The sequence below is a fragment of the Muscardinus avellanarius genome (genome assembly GCF_963383645.1).
Source record: "Muscardinus avellanarius genome assembly, chromosome: 2".
Classification (NCBI taxonomy): domain Eukaryota; kingdom Metazoa; phylum Chordata; class Mammalia; order Rodentia; family Gliridae; genus Muscardinus; species Muscardinus avellanarius.
In genome coordinates, this window is record NC_137787.1 from 138827347 (window position 1) to 138844646 (window position 17300).

Consider the following 17300-nt stretch of genomic DNA (forward strand, 5'->3'; position numbering starts at 1 on the left):
GTGCCTCCACATCTGAGTCTAGATTTTTTTTTTTTTAGTACTGGGGATGGAACCCAAGGGCATTCTACCTCTGAGCTATACCTCCAGCCCTATTTTTTAGTCTTTTTTTTTGAAACAAGGTCTCACTGAGTTGCGAAGGGCCTAAGTAGCTGAGGCAGTCCATGAACTGCAATCCTCTACTCTCAGCCTTACGAATGCTGGGATTACAAGCGTGTACCACCATGTCTGGCTCATTTGTAAGATTAAAATAGTTTATGTGAATATTCATTTAATTCAACTGATAATTTCTTCTTTCCATTTTCTTTCCTATATCTGCTTTTAATTCCACTTTGCAGTTTCAGGCAAATAGTTGGAAAAATCTTATCCTGAAAATATGTCAAGGGTCCATCCACCCACTGCCCTCTCATTATTCCTATGAGCTTCAGTGTCTCGTCAAGCAGATGTTTAAAAGGAATCCCTCACAGCGCCCCTCAGCAACTACGCTGCTCTCCAAAAACAGTTTAGCTCGGCTTGTCCAGAAGTGCTTACCTCAGGAGGTATGATACGGGTGTGACTGGCTATGAATTTTTTTCAAGTGTATGGTAAAATGATTTGTTACCTTTTAAACCAATTGTTTCTTATGCATGCTTCTAAAAATAAATAATTCAGAAGTGCATTAAAATAATTAAACCTTTCTTTTTCTCCTTTCCCCCAATGCTGTTCCCCAAGAATAGTCAGTTATGATTTGTATATCCTTCCAGATCTTTTCCTAGACACATATGAGTATATTTGTCTCTCTAAATTATATGTACTTTCTTTTTAAAAAAAATTTTTTTTGGTGCTGGTGATTGAACCTGGGGCCTTGGGCATGCTAAACACATGCTCTACCACTGAGCTATACTCATACTGGGGATGGAACCCAGGGGCATTTGACCTCCGAACTACACCCCCAGCCCTATTTTTTTTTTTTTTTTTTTTTTTTTTTTTGCTGGTCTGAGGATGGAACCCAGAGGCATTTGACCTCTGAGCTACACCCTCTGCCCAAATTTTTATTCTTTATTTTGAAACAGGGTCTCACTGAGTTGCAAAGGGCTCACTAAGTAGCTGAGGCTGTCCAAGAACCACGATCCTCCAGTCTCAGCCTCCCAAATGCTGGGATTATAAGCATGCACCACCACACCAGGCCCCAGCCCTGTTTTTATTCTTTATTTTGAAACAGGGTCTCACTGAGTTGCCAAGGGCCTCACTAAGTAGCTGAGGCTATACATGAACCATGATCATCCTGTCTCAGCCTAACAAATGCTGGGATTACAAGTGTGAGCCACCACGCCCAGCTTCCTATTATATATGCTTTTAAATGGCATTTTTGTTATTCAACACTGAATATTCTTGTGTTAAAGAATGTTGATGACTAAATGACATTATGGAGTGGGGTATGATGGCACACACTTGTAATCCCAGTACTTGGGAGACTGAGACAGGAGGATCACAAGTTCAAAGCCAGCCTCAGCAACTAAGTGAAGTTTTCAGCAACTTAATGAGACCCTGTTTCCAAATATAAAATAGGTCTGGGGGTATAGCCTGGAGGTAGAAGGCCCCTATATTCCATCCTCAGTACCATGAAAAAAATTCCTTATGGGTCAGACACAGTGGCACATTCCTGTAATCCTAGCTACTCCTAGTTTGAGATAGGAGGATCACAAGTTTGAGGCCAGGTTGGGCAACTTGGCAAGACTCTGTCTCAAAATAAAACTTAGAAAAGGACTGAGAGTGGTGGCACCCGCTTTTAATCCTAGCATTTGGGAGGCTGAGACAGGAGGATCTGGCTTCACAGACAGCCTTAGCTACTTAGTGAGGCCTTCTGCAACTTAGTGAGACCCTGTTTCAAAAATAAAGAATTAAAAATAGGCCTGGGGGTATAACTCGGAGGTAGAATGCCCCTGGGTTCCATCACCAGTACCACACAAAAAAAATATTTATATGGACTGAGAATGTAGCTCAGATAAAATGCTCCTGGATTCAACCTCTAGTACAGAGGGGGGGGGAGGAGGAGGGGGAGGGGAGGGAGGGGAAGGGAGGGAGAGAGAGAGAGAGAGAGAGAGAGAGAGAGGGAGGGAGAAAGAGAGAAGAAAATGGTATGATGGTAGTGTTTAAGGAAAAATGTCTTTAAATCTCAACTTTAATTTCAGGTCATCACAGAATATGGAGAACAGATATTAGATGAAACCAAAATATGTAAGCCTAATACACCAAGAAAAAAGGGTAAGAATTTGAGAAAGGTTAAGTGCTAAAGAGTACTATGAAAATGTAGTAACAAGGGAAAAGAAAAATATAATTTTCAAGTTATTAGAAGTAATTGTCAGATATTCCTCAAATTAAAAATTATTACTTCAGACATAATTCTTCTCTGAGTCTTATACTTTCCTGTAGTATTCCAAAGATTAAAGAAAAAAAAACCTAGTTTATTGACTGAAAGATTATTGTGTTTCATTATTCATACCTTATTTACTCTGGTTCAGAGTTATATGTTAGGTAGAAGGCTTCTGTGGGTTAGCCTAGGAATCTAACCATGAAAATAGAATGCTAATCTTATAGGAAAATGTATCCCCAAGTTTTTGAAGGAACATCATGTAAACAAACTTTTCACAAGTAGTGCCATTTAGCCGCGCCTGGTGGCGCACGTTTGTAATCCCAGTACTTGGGAGGCTGAAACAGGAGGATCGCAGGTTCGAAGCCAGCCTCAGCAGCTTAGTGAGACCCTGTTTCCAAATAAAAATATAAAAATAGGTTTGGAGGTGTAGCATGGAGGTTGAAGGCTCCTAGGCTCCACCCCCAGTACCACACACAAAAAAGTAGAGCCTTTTGTGATGTAAATGTGACAAGGTAGATTTACCATTTGTAGCAACAGCTACAAATATATTATATGAGTGCATGTGTGTGTGCGTGTGTGCGTGTGTGTGTGTGTGTGTGTGTGTGTGTGTGTGTGTGTGTAGACACTTACCAATATTCAAGTATATTTTTAGTTCCTGTGACCCACCTTGCGGGAGAGAAATTCTAGTTTCTATGGCCAACACTGGGGAGAAAAGGAGCCGGTTAAAGGAGGGCAGGAGAAGGTCAAGGAAGATCTTGCTGAGGCCTGAGGCGCCCCAGCATCACTGTCCTTTACCTTTATTGCTCTGAAGCTATTCCAAAGTTGTTTGAGCTGCAAGGGCAAAAGGCAAAATACTTTAACAAAAGATAAGCTCATTGCTCCAGTCATTCAGGAAATAGCAGGGGCTATAGAAGTTATGAGTGGGAACTGTATACAAACCCCCAAATACATAGAGCGTAATATTGCAGGTGTAAACTCTTCAGATTTATAATTCAACCTTTCTCCATTACTTAAGAGGTAGCCAAGTTACCTTAGTTTTACCAGTTTGCTTTGGTTTAATTTTACCTTCAGTACTGTTTTGTAGCTTTTATATCAGAAGAAGCCGAGTGTGGTAGCACACGCTTGGTAATCCCAGCACTTGGGAGGCTGAGACAGGAGGATCGCACAGGTTCAAAGCCAGCCTCAGCTACTGAGTGAGGCTCTCTGCAACTTAGTGAGGCCCTGTTTCCAAATAAAGTATAAAATAGGTCTGGAAGTGTAGCCCCAAGGCAGAAAAGCCCCTGGGTTCCACTCCCAGTACCATAAACAAGCAAACAAACAAACAAAGGCAGAAAAGCCCCTGGGTTCCACCCCCAGTATCATGATAGATAGATAGATAGATAGATAGATAGATAGATAGATAGATACATACATACATAGATACATAGATACATAGATAAATGAGAGGAGGAAAGGAGTCAGAGAAATGCCACCATAATGGGACCATGTGTGTGGTCACATCTCCATGTAGTCTTTAGACAGTGAGACCAGAACGGTGAGATGGAGCATGAGGGCAGGGAGTGTGTGTAACCTGCTCACTCTTGTGTTCTCAGTGCCCACCATCATAGATGTTCTGTAGCAATTTCTAAAATCTTAAATGACAACCGGGTGTGGTGGCCTACGCTTGTAATCCCTGCGCTTGGGAGGCAGAGACAGGAGGACTGTGCAGGTTTGAAGCCAGCCGCGCTGGCTTAAGAGACCCTGTTTCCAAATAAAATATAAAATAGGTCTGGAGGTGTAACCTGGAGGTAGAAGGGTTCCATCCCCAGTACCACCAAAAAATAAATATAAATAAATAAATAAATAAAATGTTGAATGAATCAGGGACATGAAGTGCAGGACTCTGCCACAGGAAAATGAGTCAAGAGTGTTCTTACCAAGGTTGCCAGAGTTCTTCCCCTGACCTCTGCTTCTCCCCTGTGAGTAAGATCTCACTCCTTCTTGGGGACACCTATTCCACCTGTCATGGCAGCTGCCAGGAGTACAGACTCCACGAGGCAGCATGTGCTTAAGGGATAAGGACTCCAAACAGGCAGAGCGTCTTACCACGAAGCGCTTAAACGACTTGGCATGAGTGAATACAGAAGTCTCTTAACTCTGAGATTTTTAACATTAGGGATAAAATGGCAAAAAAAAAAAAATAGCTTGTTTTGATGACTGAAGTGAATTACTAGGCAATTAAAGCATGATATCCCTTATGAGGCTCATCCATCATTTGCTTTCTACCTTCTCTCTCTTTTTTAAGCAGACACAAGCAGGATCCTGACAGCCTTGGGAAATGAAGCAAGTGTGATGGTGAGTGCTTTAAAATTAAATGTATGCAGAGGCTAGGGGTGTTGTTCAATAGTGGGACCCTTGCCTGGCATGTGCAAGACCCTGAGTTTGAACCCCAGTGCTATAAAAATTTTTTCAACTTATGAAATAAATATCCATTTAGTTGGTATCAGCTAGTGTGTGATGAGGTATTTGGAATACTGTGACCTCCAGTCAAGGTGTTCTTTATCTTTTGGCATCTGAAGTAATGGGTAGTTGTTGCATTCCTGTTAGACCATCACTTACTTTGTTTTTCTCTTTTTAACTATTCATATAACAATGGTTTTAACATAGATATGCAAGAACTGTTTCCTACCTTCATGAAAACCTTGTTTTAGCCTCTTTTATGGTGATAAAATATATATAATGTAAAATTTTTCATTGTAGTCCATTTTAAGTATACAGTTTAGTAGCATTAATTATATTCATAATATTGTACAACCATCATCACTATTTCCAGAACTTTTCATCACCCCAGATATTGTACCTCTTTTATTTTTTATTTATTTATTTATTTATTGTGTGTGTGTGTGTGTGTGTGTGTGTGTGTGTGTGTGTGTTTCTGGGGATTGAAACTAGAGATATTTTACCTCTGGTATATACCCCAGCCCTATTTTATTTTATATTTTGAAACAGGGTCTTGTTAAGTTTGATACTCTTATCTCAGACTCCCAAGTACTAAGATTACAGGCATGTGCCAATACATCCAGCTGATCCTGTATCACTTAAACAGTAACTCCTCACTCACCCCACTCCAGCCCAGCCTGTGGTAACTGCTAATCTTCTTTGTGAATCTGCCTGTTGTAGGTACTTCATGTAAGTGAAACCATAAAGGACTTGTTATTTTTTGCATCTGGCTTATTTTACTTCCATCATGTTGTTAAGGTCCATCCGTGTTGTCACATTATCAGAACTTCATTCCTTTTTACAGCTGAATAATACTGTCCCATGAATCAAGTCACCATCTTTCATCCTGGCTCTTAAAAGTCCCGCTCATTTTGTCCGGCCCCCAGGCGGCTGTGACACTCTTACACTCAAGTCGTAATAAGGTCATGAATAGTAGCAGCTGGTCCACTTTTCAGTGTTGTCCCTCCCTCTTAGCAAGTCATGCACCCCTGATGAACCTTATATTACAAATAAATAATGTCTCACTATTATATTGCAACAAATGGAACGTACCCTGCCACAGTACTCTGTGTGTGTGTGTGTGTGTGTGTGTGTGTGTGTGTGTGTTACTGGGGGTAGAATCCAGGGTCTTTCTACCTCTGGGCCATACTCCCAGACCTATTTTATACTTTCTTTGGAAATAGGGTCTCACTAAGTTGCTGAGAGCCTCACTCAATAGCTGAGGCTGGCTTCAAACCTGTGCGATCCTCCTGTCTCAGCCTCCCAAGAGCGGGGATTACAGGTGTGCACCACCACGCCCGGCTTGCCACTGTACTTTTTAAAATCCTTTCATGGCAATATCTGTTTTTCCCCCTCTAGTTTTATCGAGGCTTAATTAGCATACAGTAAAATTTATACATTTTTAGTGTACAGTTTCATGAATTTTGGTAACTTTACTTATACAGCCACATATAATCACCATCATAATCAAGATACAAAAGTTACATCCAAAAGTTTTTGTACCCTTTGCAGATGACCCTGAACTCTGTCCCAGCTACCTCCATAATTTTAATAGTTATATGTTGCTTAACAATGGAGACATGTTCTGAAAAATGTGTTTTAGGTGGCTGGGTAAACATTATAGCATGTACTTATGCAAACTAAGAAGACAATGGTAGCTGGGCGTGGTGGCGCACATTTGTAATCCCAGCGCTTGGGAGGCTGAGACAGGAGGATTGCACAGGTTCGAAGCCAGCCTCAGCTACTGTGAGTGTGCCTCTCAGCAACTTAGTGAGACCCTGTTTCCAAATAAAGTATAAAATAGGTCTGGGAGTATAACCTGGAGGTAGAAAAGCCCCTGTACCACACACACAAAAAGGAAGACAGTGGTGTCACCAAATGATATATCTTATGGGATCACAGTTGTATATGCAGTCCATCATTAACTGAAGCATTGTTGTGCAGTATATGACTGGACCTCTTATGTGAGACACCAGTATAAATCAGCAAAATGAAAAGGGTACACTACGTAAACAAGTAAACGGGTAGAAAAAAGGACAGATAAACAGGAGAAGCATAAACAAATCTAGTCCAAGTTTTATGTGACATGAGTGCCTTCAGAATGAAGACCAGAAGACCTGGGGTGAGCTATCTATTTTTATGCTTAGGTTTGATGAAGTGCAGATAGCCCTGTGGCAGTGTGACTGGACAGTGTATGATGTCATGGTAATAGACTGGGAAAACCCAGCAAAGCTCCTCTGTTCAGGCTCTTTTTGACCTTTAGTTGTAGCATTTCTTTCTCCCAGGTATGTGGCAGGACCCCTTAGGAATGAGGGTTCATGACCAGTATTGGACAAGGCAGGTCAGAGAAGGGACATCTTTTCTTTCTTCATCCTTCTTTCCTTCTTTCCTTCTTCCCTTCCTCCTTCCTTTCCTTTTCTTCCTTCCCTTTCCTTCCCTTCCCCTTCCCCTTTTCCTTCCTTCCTTCCTTCCTTCCTTCCTTCCTTCCTTCCTTCCTTCCTTCCTTCCTTCTTTCCTTCCTTCCTTCCTTCCATGCTGGGGATTGAACCCAGGGACATTCTACCTCTGAGCTACACTCCTAGCCCTGTTTTATTTTTTCTTTGGAAACAGGGCCTCACTAAGTTGTGGAAGGCCTCGCTATAAATTGCTAAGGCTGGCTGGCCATGAACCTTCAAATCTAGGTGTTCCAAGTTCTGAGATTGCAAGCATGTGTTACCACACCCAGCTTGGGAAATGATATTTTGTTATGGCTTTTTCTTAGATAGAAAGATGAGAAAGGTCATAGTAATCTTTTTAGCCTTTATGGCTTGCTTTGGGGTTCTAGTTCTATGATCCCCCATGAGGAAGAGAAATTCTGGTTTCTATGACTTGCTTTAGGGGCAAAGGAAGAGTGAGAAACAGGGCAGAAGAAAGTCAGAGATCTTGGGTCTGAGGCTGCTCCTGAGGCCTTCTGGTGTCCTTTGTTCAAAGTATTCAGCATGCCAAAGCACCATGCTTCAGGGTATTGTTTTCTTTCTTTTCTTTTCCCTCCCTCCCTCCCTTCCTTCCTTCCTTCCTTCCTTCCTTTCTTTCTTTCTTTCTTTCTTTTTTTTTTTACAGTACTGGAGATGGAATCCAGGGGCATTCTACTTCCAAGCTACACCCCAGCCCATTTTTTTTAGTATCTTTACACCTCCCAAATGCTGGAATTACAAGCAAGTGCCACCACACCCAGTGAGGGTATTGTTTTCTGAGCCCAGCAATAGCAACTTTACAAAATATCTCATTTTGATAATTCATCAAATCCAGTACAGCAAAAGATATTGAAAAGTTTCAATGTTCCTTTCCACAATAAAGATCTGTCAAATATGTCTACTGTTTTATTTCTTATTTATTTATATATTTATTTATGTACTGAGGTATTGGGGATTGAACCCGGGACATTCTACCTCTGAGCTCCATCCTCAGCCCTATTTTTTACTCTTTATTTTGAAACAGGGTCTCACTAAGTTGCTGAGGCTGGCCACGAACCTGGATTCTCCTGTCTCAGCCCAAGTACTGGGATTACAAGTGTGTGCCACCATGCCCAGCTGTTTTTATATATATATATATATATATATATATATATATATATATATATATATATATACATATATATATATATTTTGTAATATTTATGTTAATGGCTATTAATATATGGCATTAATATACATATAAATGATGTAGATATATAGTTAATAATATACTTGTATATATAGTATATATGGCTATATATATGGCTATTAATATACATGTGTTTGTGGTTCCATGGCTATTCAAATTTTTTTTTTTTTTGCAGTTTGGGGATCAAACCCACAGCTTTGCACATGCTAGACAAGAGCTCTATAACTGAGCTACATCCCTACCCCTCTTTAAAAAAATATTTTTGAGATAGGGTCTCACTAAGTTAACCAGGCTAGCCTGAAACTTGCCATCTTCCTGCCTCAGCCTCCCAATTGTGGGACTTTAGGTGTGTACCATCATGCCCATTTTCATGTTTTTGTTTTTTTGTGTGGGTCTGGGGATGGAACCCAGGGGCATCTGACCTCCTAGCTACATCACCTGCCCTATTTTTTATTCTTTATTTTGAGGCAGGGTCTCACTAAGTTGCAGAGGGCCTCACTAAGTAGCTGAGGCTGTCCGTGAACTGTAATCCTCCTGTCTCAGCCTCCCAAATGCTGGGATTACAAGTGTGCAGTTTTTAATTCATTAATTTTTGCTTCCAGTTAAGTTGGCTGACCTTGTATATTTGTTTACTCTTTTGTAGCAATTTGAGCATTATTTAATCAATATTTTAAAATCTCTTTTAAAGCAAGAAAAAGAACAAGGTAGAAACTTAGAAAGCGCTAATAAAGATTTGGTTGGAAGTGCATTTGGGAAAGTAACCGGAGAAAAACAAGGTATGTTATTCAAATTGTAGTCATTATGTATGTGGGCAATTAGGAAATGCAGAAGGAATACCAGTTTTCATGTTACTAAGTCTTAGGTATCATTAGCAAATATGTAGGCAGATACTTATTTGCTAAGTCAATAATTATTGTTACAGAAATATTTTATTTACAAAAGAGATTAAGGGCCAGGGTATAGCTTAGTAGTAGAGTATGTGCTTAGTATGCACAAGGACCTGGCTTCAGTCTTCAGCACTGCAAAAGAAAAAAGTATGCCTACTACCTACTATAAAAGAAGATTACAAAGATGGGTGTGATGGTGCACACTTGTAATCCCAGCATTTGGGAGGCTGAGACGGGAGGATCACAGTTCACAGGCAGCCTCAGCTACTTAGTGAAGCCCTTTGCAATTCAGTGAGACCCTGTTTCAAAATAGAGAATAAAAAATATGGCTGGGGCTGCAGCTTAGAGGTAGAATGCCCCTGGGTTCCATCACCAGCACTGCAAAAAAAAAAAAAAAAAAGGACTACACACACACACACACACACAGACATGCACACATATATGTAAATACTATTTCTATGTAAATATATAAAAATTTTTAATCTTGAGGTTTTATTCTCATACATGTAGAATATGTAACTTTGCTTTTTATTTTTTTATATTGGGAATTGAACCTATTGGCATTCTACTTCTGAGCTATACCTTCAACCATTTATTAATTAATTTATTTATTTATTTTGGAACAAGATCTTGATAAATTGCTGAGGCAGGGCTTGAACCTACAATCCTCCTATCTCAACCTCCTAAGGGCTGGGATTACAGATGTGTACCACTATTCCCTGGCTTGCATATTATTTTTAAAACTTCATTCAACTTTAATGATTCATTTTCGATTAATCCATCATTTTGGATGATTTCATTCTGAATTTTTATTTTTGTCTTCTTTGCTCCTTAGACTTGAGAGAACACCGTTACTAGATCGAGTTTGAAAGAGAAAATAAATATTTCTGCGTTGTTAGAGTATATGTGTGGATATAGATGAATAAATAATAATAATATTCTTGGCATTTCTCTTTCACATTTTAGAATCAAGTAATTATTCAGTCCATTCCAGGAAAGCCAATTCACCAAGTCCTCACAGACGGCAGTGGGAGAAGAACGTACCCAATACTGCTCTTACAGCTTTGGAAAATGCATCCATACTCACCTCCAGTTTCATGGCAGAAGACAACACAAGTTAGTACAGTCATCATCCCTTGAGACTGGAAAGGGACTGGTTCCAGACACCAAAATCCCCAGATGCTACACAGTCTCTATAGTGTTTGCATATACCTTATGCACATCTTCCTATATGCTTCAAATCATCTTTAGATGGTTTCTGATACCTAATGCAGCGTAAATGCTACGTATCTATCTGCCATATGATATTGTTTAGGGAATAATGGCATGAAAAATATCTGTATATGTTCAGTACAGACTTAAGTTTTTCCAAAATATTTTTGGTCTGAGGATGCGGAACCCATAGATACAGAGGTCCAACTGTAGTCAGATTGAATATTGTTATTTTATTATAGAACATTTTAAACTGATAAGAATAGATACTATACTTGATCCTAGCCAAAAGGCTGAGAAGCGATATATAGGGCATTTTATAATAGTTACTCACTCTGCTAGAGTTTTCTGTGTCACTCTGAAGGATATTTGATATCACACATCAGAGCTTTGCACATATAAAAGCATAGTACACTGTGAAATAGATATTAGTTGAAAATAAAATACAATTAACTTTTCTTGAAATGCAACCTGGAAAATAGATGTTGAAAATCTTTTTGTTATGTGGTGCTAATTTTTATCTTTTCACAACTAGGTGGTTCTGTAATAAAGTACAGTGAGAATAATGCTCGTAAGATGTGGCTCAGGGAGACCCCTCACACCTTGCTGAACATTCTTACCAATGCTGATCTCAGCCTGGCATTTCAAACATATACAATATATAGACCAGGTAAATTTTTCCTATTATATAATCGCAGAAATGTTTTTATTTTTTTATTTTAAAAATTTTGGTTGCTGGGCATTGTGCCACACACTTGTAATCCCAGTACTTGGGAGACTGAGACAGGAGGATCACAGGTTTGAGGCCAGCCTCAGCTACTTAGTGAGGCCCTGTTTCAAAATAAAAAATAAAATAGGGCTGGGGATATAATTTGGAGGTAGAATGTCCTTGGGTTCAATCTCTAATACCACAAAAAAAAATTGGTCAAATGTACATAACATGTTAAATGTGGTGGTGCACACCTGTAATCTCAATACCTCAGAGTCTGAGACAGGAGGACTGCAGGTTCAAAGCCAGCCAGCAACTTAATGAGGTCCTCAGCAACTTAGAGACTCTGTTTCAAGATAAAAAATAAAATAGGACTGGGGATATAGCTCATAGGTAGAATGCCTCTGGGTTTAATCACCAGTACACAAAAACAAAATAAAAACAAATATGCATAACACATAATTGTCCTAATTTTTTTTTTTTTTTTTTTTTGGTGGTACTGGGGTTCCTGGAAGCCCTTCTACCTCTGGGCTACACTCCCAGACCTATTTTTATATTTTTATTTAGAAACAGGGTCTCCTAAGCCAGCGCGCGCGGCTGGCTTCGAACCTGCGCGATCCTCCTGTCTCCGCCTCCCAAGCGCGGGGATTACAAGCGTGCGCCACCACGCCTGGCAATTGTCCTAATTATTTTTAAGCATATAGTTTAGTAGTATTAAGTACCTTAAAATTGTTTTGCAATCAATTTCCAAATTCTCTTTATCTTGCAAAACTGAAATTGTGTTTATGAAATAATAGCGCCCATCCTTCCTTCCCAGAAACCCTGTGATTTTAAAGTTGTAAAATTGTATTTTTAGGTATTCTCTAATCTTTTCTAGCCAATCTTAAGCTGTAATTAAAATTTCCCATAGAGATACTTTACTTCTCTTTGCTCATTTGTTTGCTTATTTTAATAACCCAGCACTACTTTCTTGAAGACTAGCACTCCCTTCCCCCCTTTTGTTGTGATGCCAACGATGAAGCCCCGGGTCTTGCACATGGTGGACGAGCCTGTACCACTGAGCTCCATCCCTAGCCCAGGAACAGCTCGTATTTGCCATGAAAATATTCCATTGCTTTCATTTGTTGTATACTTGAATTTTGTTTTATTGAAGAAAACTCAAAAAGGATGCCTAATTAGGATTTGATTTAAAAGTTTTTAATAGACATTTTCACTAAAATTATACAAAGTAACTTTTTATAATGCTATCCCTAGGCATCTAGGCCAAAGGACTGCATTTAAGACTATACATGTGTTTTTATGTATTTTTTTTAAAAACTTATGTTGATTCATTTATTTTACAATATTGGGGATTATTACACCTCTGATTTTGCTTATGCTAGAACTTGCTCATGCTGAGCCATGTACCTAGCCCTTGTTAATTAATTTTTTTTTTTTTTTTTTTTTTGGTGGTACTGGGGATAGAACCCTTCTACCTCTGGGCTACACTCCCAGACCTATTTTATATTTTATTTGGAAACAGGGTCTCTTAAGCCAGCAAGGCTGGCTTCGAACCTGCGCGATCCTCCTGTCTCTGCCTCCCAAGCACAGGGATCACAAGCGTACGCCACCATGCCCAGCTAGCCTGTATTTTTATATTAGGTGTTTGTTCTGTAAACAAAAAAAAATCCAAATGTAATCATTATCTGGGACATTGTTAAAAAGCACACATGGGAGCTGGGGGTGTGGCTCAGTGATTAAGTACTTGCCTAGCATCTGAGAGGCCCTGGGTTCGTTCCCCAGAACTGTAAAGTAAATAAATAAGCATAAAATATGCATATATAATCTTTCTTTCATTCCTTACTTTCCCCTTCCATTTGTGAAGACTAGGGAGCGGAGAGCTAAAAGGAAGAAAAAAGTTAGACTTCTAATGCTTTAATATAGGTTATTGTGTGTGGTACTAGGGATTGAACCCAGGGGCATTCTACCTCTGAGCTACACCCCCAGCCTGATTTTATTTCTCACTAAGGGGTCTCACTAAGTTGTGGAGGTCCTCGCTAAGTTGCTGAGACTGACTACGAATCTGCAATCCTCCTGTCTCAGCGTCCCAAGTACTGGGATTACAGTTGTGCACCACCATGCCTGGCTTAATATAGGTTCTTATCTAAAAATTTTTGGTGTAATTTTCTGAGTCTTTTTTTTTTTCAGGTCTGGGGATGGAACCCAGAGGCATTTTACCTCTAAGCTACACCCCCTACCCTGTTTTTTATTCTTTATTTTGAAACCGGGTCTCACTAAGTTGCAGAAGGCTTCACTAAGTAGTTGAGGCTGTCCGCAAACCGCGATCCTCAGGTCTCAGCTTCCCGAATGCTGGGATTACAAGCGTGTGCCACCACGCCTGGCTCTGAGTCTTTTTAAAATTTTGTTAATTTTATAATTTTTATAAACTTTTATAAATTTTACAATTTAATCTGCATACTGATACTTCCTACCAGAAATCATGGTAGGTAAATACTGTATAAACATAGCATACTTAGCTGGGTGCTGTAGTGCACACCTATAGTCCTGGGGAAAGCCACGGGGGAGAGGGCAGTTACTTGAGTCTAGGAGTTTGACGGCAGCCTGGGCAACGTGGTGAGACCCCCTATTTGAAACTAAATAAATAAATTGGCATACTTTCTGTTACTATTCCCCTGAAGGTTCAGAAGGATTTTTGAAAGGCCCCCTGTCTGAAGAAACAGAAGTACCAGATAGTGTTGATGGCGGTCAAAGTTCTGTCATTTTGGATCCAGAGAGACTTGAGCCCAGGCTGGATGAAGAGGACACGTATGTTGTGCTTTACCTTGGAATTCTTAATTGTGGTGTGTGCGTGTGGATGCACACACCATATTGTACCATAGTAATTTCAGACTTAATAGGAGCTTGTTATATTATTTTGTTTTGTTTTGTTTTTTGTTTTTGGTGGTACTGGGGATGGAACCCAGGGGCCTTCTACCTCTGGGCTACACTCCCAGACCTATTTTATATTTTTTTATTTGGAAACAGGATGTCTTAAGCCAGCTGAGGCTGGCTTCGAACCTGCAAGATCCTCCTGTCTCAGCCTCCCAAGCACGGGGATTACAAGTGTGCGCCACCACGCCCGGCTGAGCTTGTTATATTATTTTTAAACATAAATGAATATTTATATCTAGGTCTTTTCTCTGAGATGGGCAATTCCTTAAGGTTTTATATAGAATTCCTGGCTGAGTCTGCACATATAATCTTTCAACTTGGACTTATTATTTTTAACATGTTAGACAATTTTTACATAAAAAGGTTTAGAAATGCTGAAATAAGTGATCTTTTGGAAGAACTAAATGTTTTTCTTTGTCAAATTGTCTTATGGAATTCATTTTTCACAAATTTAAATATTAGCTGGGCGTGGTGGCCCATGCTTATAATCCCAGCATTTGGGAGGCGGAGACTGGAGGATTGTGGTTTGTGGACAGCCTTAGCTACTTAGCAAGGCCCTCCGAACTCAGTGAGACCCTGTTTCAAAAGTAAAAAGACTAAAAAATAGGGCTGAAGGTGTAGCTTGGAGGTAGAATGTCCCTGGGTTCCATCCCTGGTACTGAAAAAAAAATTTAAATATTGCAATGGTAATGTTCAGCTTTGAATCCATCAGCAAATACATGTTGTGCTCCTAACACAGAGCCTTATCATCTGACTTGCTTTTTCACAGAGACTTTGAGGAAGATGAGGACTTCCCTGACTGGGTGTCAGAACTGAAGGCAAGAGTCGGATGGCAGGGCGTGTGTGATGGATAACATCGGAGGGAATGTGCCACATGCCAGAGATGTCTCAAATAAGGAACTTGTATTTGGAAACAGAATGAAGTGGGGGAAACTCTTAATATTTAAATTTGTTCCTGACTAGGATAATATAAAATCTAGAGTTTTTGAATACAAGGGAATAGCAGAAGGATATGAGCTCTGCAGTCTGAAAGAACAGAGACTGGATGCTAGCTTTACACTAACTAGTTGTGTGATCTACTGTAGGAAATGACTTAACTTTTTGAGTCCCCATTTTCTCAATGATAAAATTTTGAGGATACAAATGCTTACCTCACAGGGATGCTGACCACAGTTACAGCAGTTTATATATATTCATGTTATGATTACTGTTTCTTACTATGTAACACTTTTTACATTTCTTAAAAGTTTGTAGATCTAAATACATTTAATTATAATATAATACTATGTGACATTTTTCAGTAAGACCTAGATCTGGATAGTTATCCTGAAATACCCCCACAGATGCACAGCAGAGGCTCATCAGAGGACCAGCCATGGAAAGAGTGGGCTCTGGATCTCATCAGAAGGTGGCAGTCCTGTTTATGACAGAGAAATTAGGCCAAAGGTGAAATTAGACATGGCAAGCAGCCGAACTAGAAAGTGACATTGGAGGCTGAGACAGGAGCATTGCAGGGTTGAGGTCAGCATCAGCAACTTAGTGAGACCCTTGGCAATTTAGAAAGACTGTCTCAAAATAAAAATAAGAAAAAGACTGGTAGTGTAGCTCAGAAGTAAAATTCCTTGAATTCAATCCCTAGCACCACAAGGAGAAACAAGGGAGGGAGGGAGGGAGGGAGGGAGGAAGGGAGGGACGGAGGGACGGAGGGAGGGAGGACACATGGAATGAATGTGGGGGATGCTCAATACATATAGGTACTATGACACACACATACATGCTAGGTCCTGATATATGTTACTGCATTTAGTACTAAAATACTATATTGAAGTAAGAATATTTTACTAGAGAAGAAGCTGGCTTCTCCCTGCAGATCTCACAGGGGCAAAGGTGGGAACAGCCTAAGTCTGTCCTGGTAAGGAGAATAATGTTAAAGTAAATCTGAAATTACTATGGCATAATATGTTGTGTGAACCCATATACAGGGAGAAAATACAGGAGGTCCGTAAACAAGGACCTGCTGAACTCTGGAATTTATACATCTCTAATGATTTAATCATTTCTTCTTTTTTTTTTTTTTTTTTTTGGTGGTACTGGGGGTGGAACCCAGAGGCTTTCTACCTCCGGGCTATACTCCCAGACCTATTTTATATTTTATTTGCAAACAGGGTCTCACTAAGTAGCTGAGGCTGGCTTCTAACCTTTGCGAACCTCCTGTCTCAGCCTCCCAAGCGTGGGGATTACAAGCGTGTGCCACCACGCCCGGCTACCATTTCTTTTTTTAATGTGCAAAAACTGGTATAGACCCTCATCCTACACAAACACTTTGTTTACACCTGGACAGGTCGTCATTGCTCATCTCTTGTGGCCTCTGGCAGTCTCTCAGTCTTTCCTTGGTCTTCAGGACCTTGGCTTTTCTTTTCTTAGTACTAGGTATTAAACCCAGGGCAATCCTACCTTTTTATTCTTTATTTTGAAATAGGGTCTAAGTTGCTGAGGCTGGCCTCAAACCTATAATCCTCCTATCTCATCCTCCCAAGTATGAGGATGACAGATGTGTGTCACCATGCCCAATAGGACCTTAATGTTTTTGAAGAGTACTGGTTAAGTGTTTTGTAGATTGTCCCATAATTTGGGTTTGTTTTTCTTATGACTCTGAGTCATGGGTTTGGCAGAGTAGACCTTGAGGTCTTCGTCACATTATGTTGGAGAGAAGTTACTGCTGGCGCTGTTTGCCTTGACCACTTGGGAATGGCAGTATCTGCCAGGCTCCCCACTGCAAAGCTACTAACTTTCTCTTTCCATGTTCTGTTCACTGTGAGTCACTAAATCCAACCTGTTCTCAAGAAGAGAGGAATTAAGCTCCATCTCTGTTAGAACCTGTGGTATAATCTAATATTAAGTCTTTTTTTTTTTTTTTTTTTTTTTTGCTTGACTTATTCTAGCTTTGGCCATTGGGAGTTATTTCAGGCTGGCCTCTGCCCCACTGGCATGCTCCTCATTCTTTTTGAGCACTTATTTTCTGGGAGATCCTTCTTTCAGGTTCAGGCTCATCTTGTACCTTCTCTGCTACAGCCCCAGAATTAGCCATTTC

General features: G+C 40.0%; 1 protein-coding gene across 1 annotated transcript in view; it reads left to right on the forward strand.

Moving 5' to 3' along the window:
* NEK3 (NIMA related kinase 3) overlaps positions 1–15063 on the forward strand; it is a gene marked incomplete at its 3' end in the record, with an annotated part of 36089 nt that extends 21026 nt beyond the window's left edge. Inside the window, exons 8-13 of the mRNA XM_080689528.1 lie at positions 336–536; positions 2169–2241; positions 10324–10473; positions 11105–11239; positions 13957–14083; positions 14979–15063. Of these exons, the coding sequence (XP_080545654.1) occupies positions 336–536; positions 2169–2241; positions 10324–10473; positions 11105–11239; positions 13957–14083; positions 14979–15063 (771 nt within the window). The remainder of the gene's footprint in view (positions 1–335; positions 537–2168; positions 2242–10323; positions 10474–11104; positions 11240–13956; positions 14084–14978) is intronic.
* Between the last annotated feature and the right edge of the window lie 2237 nt (positions 15064–17300).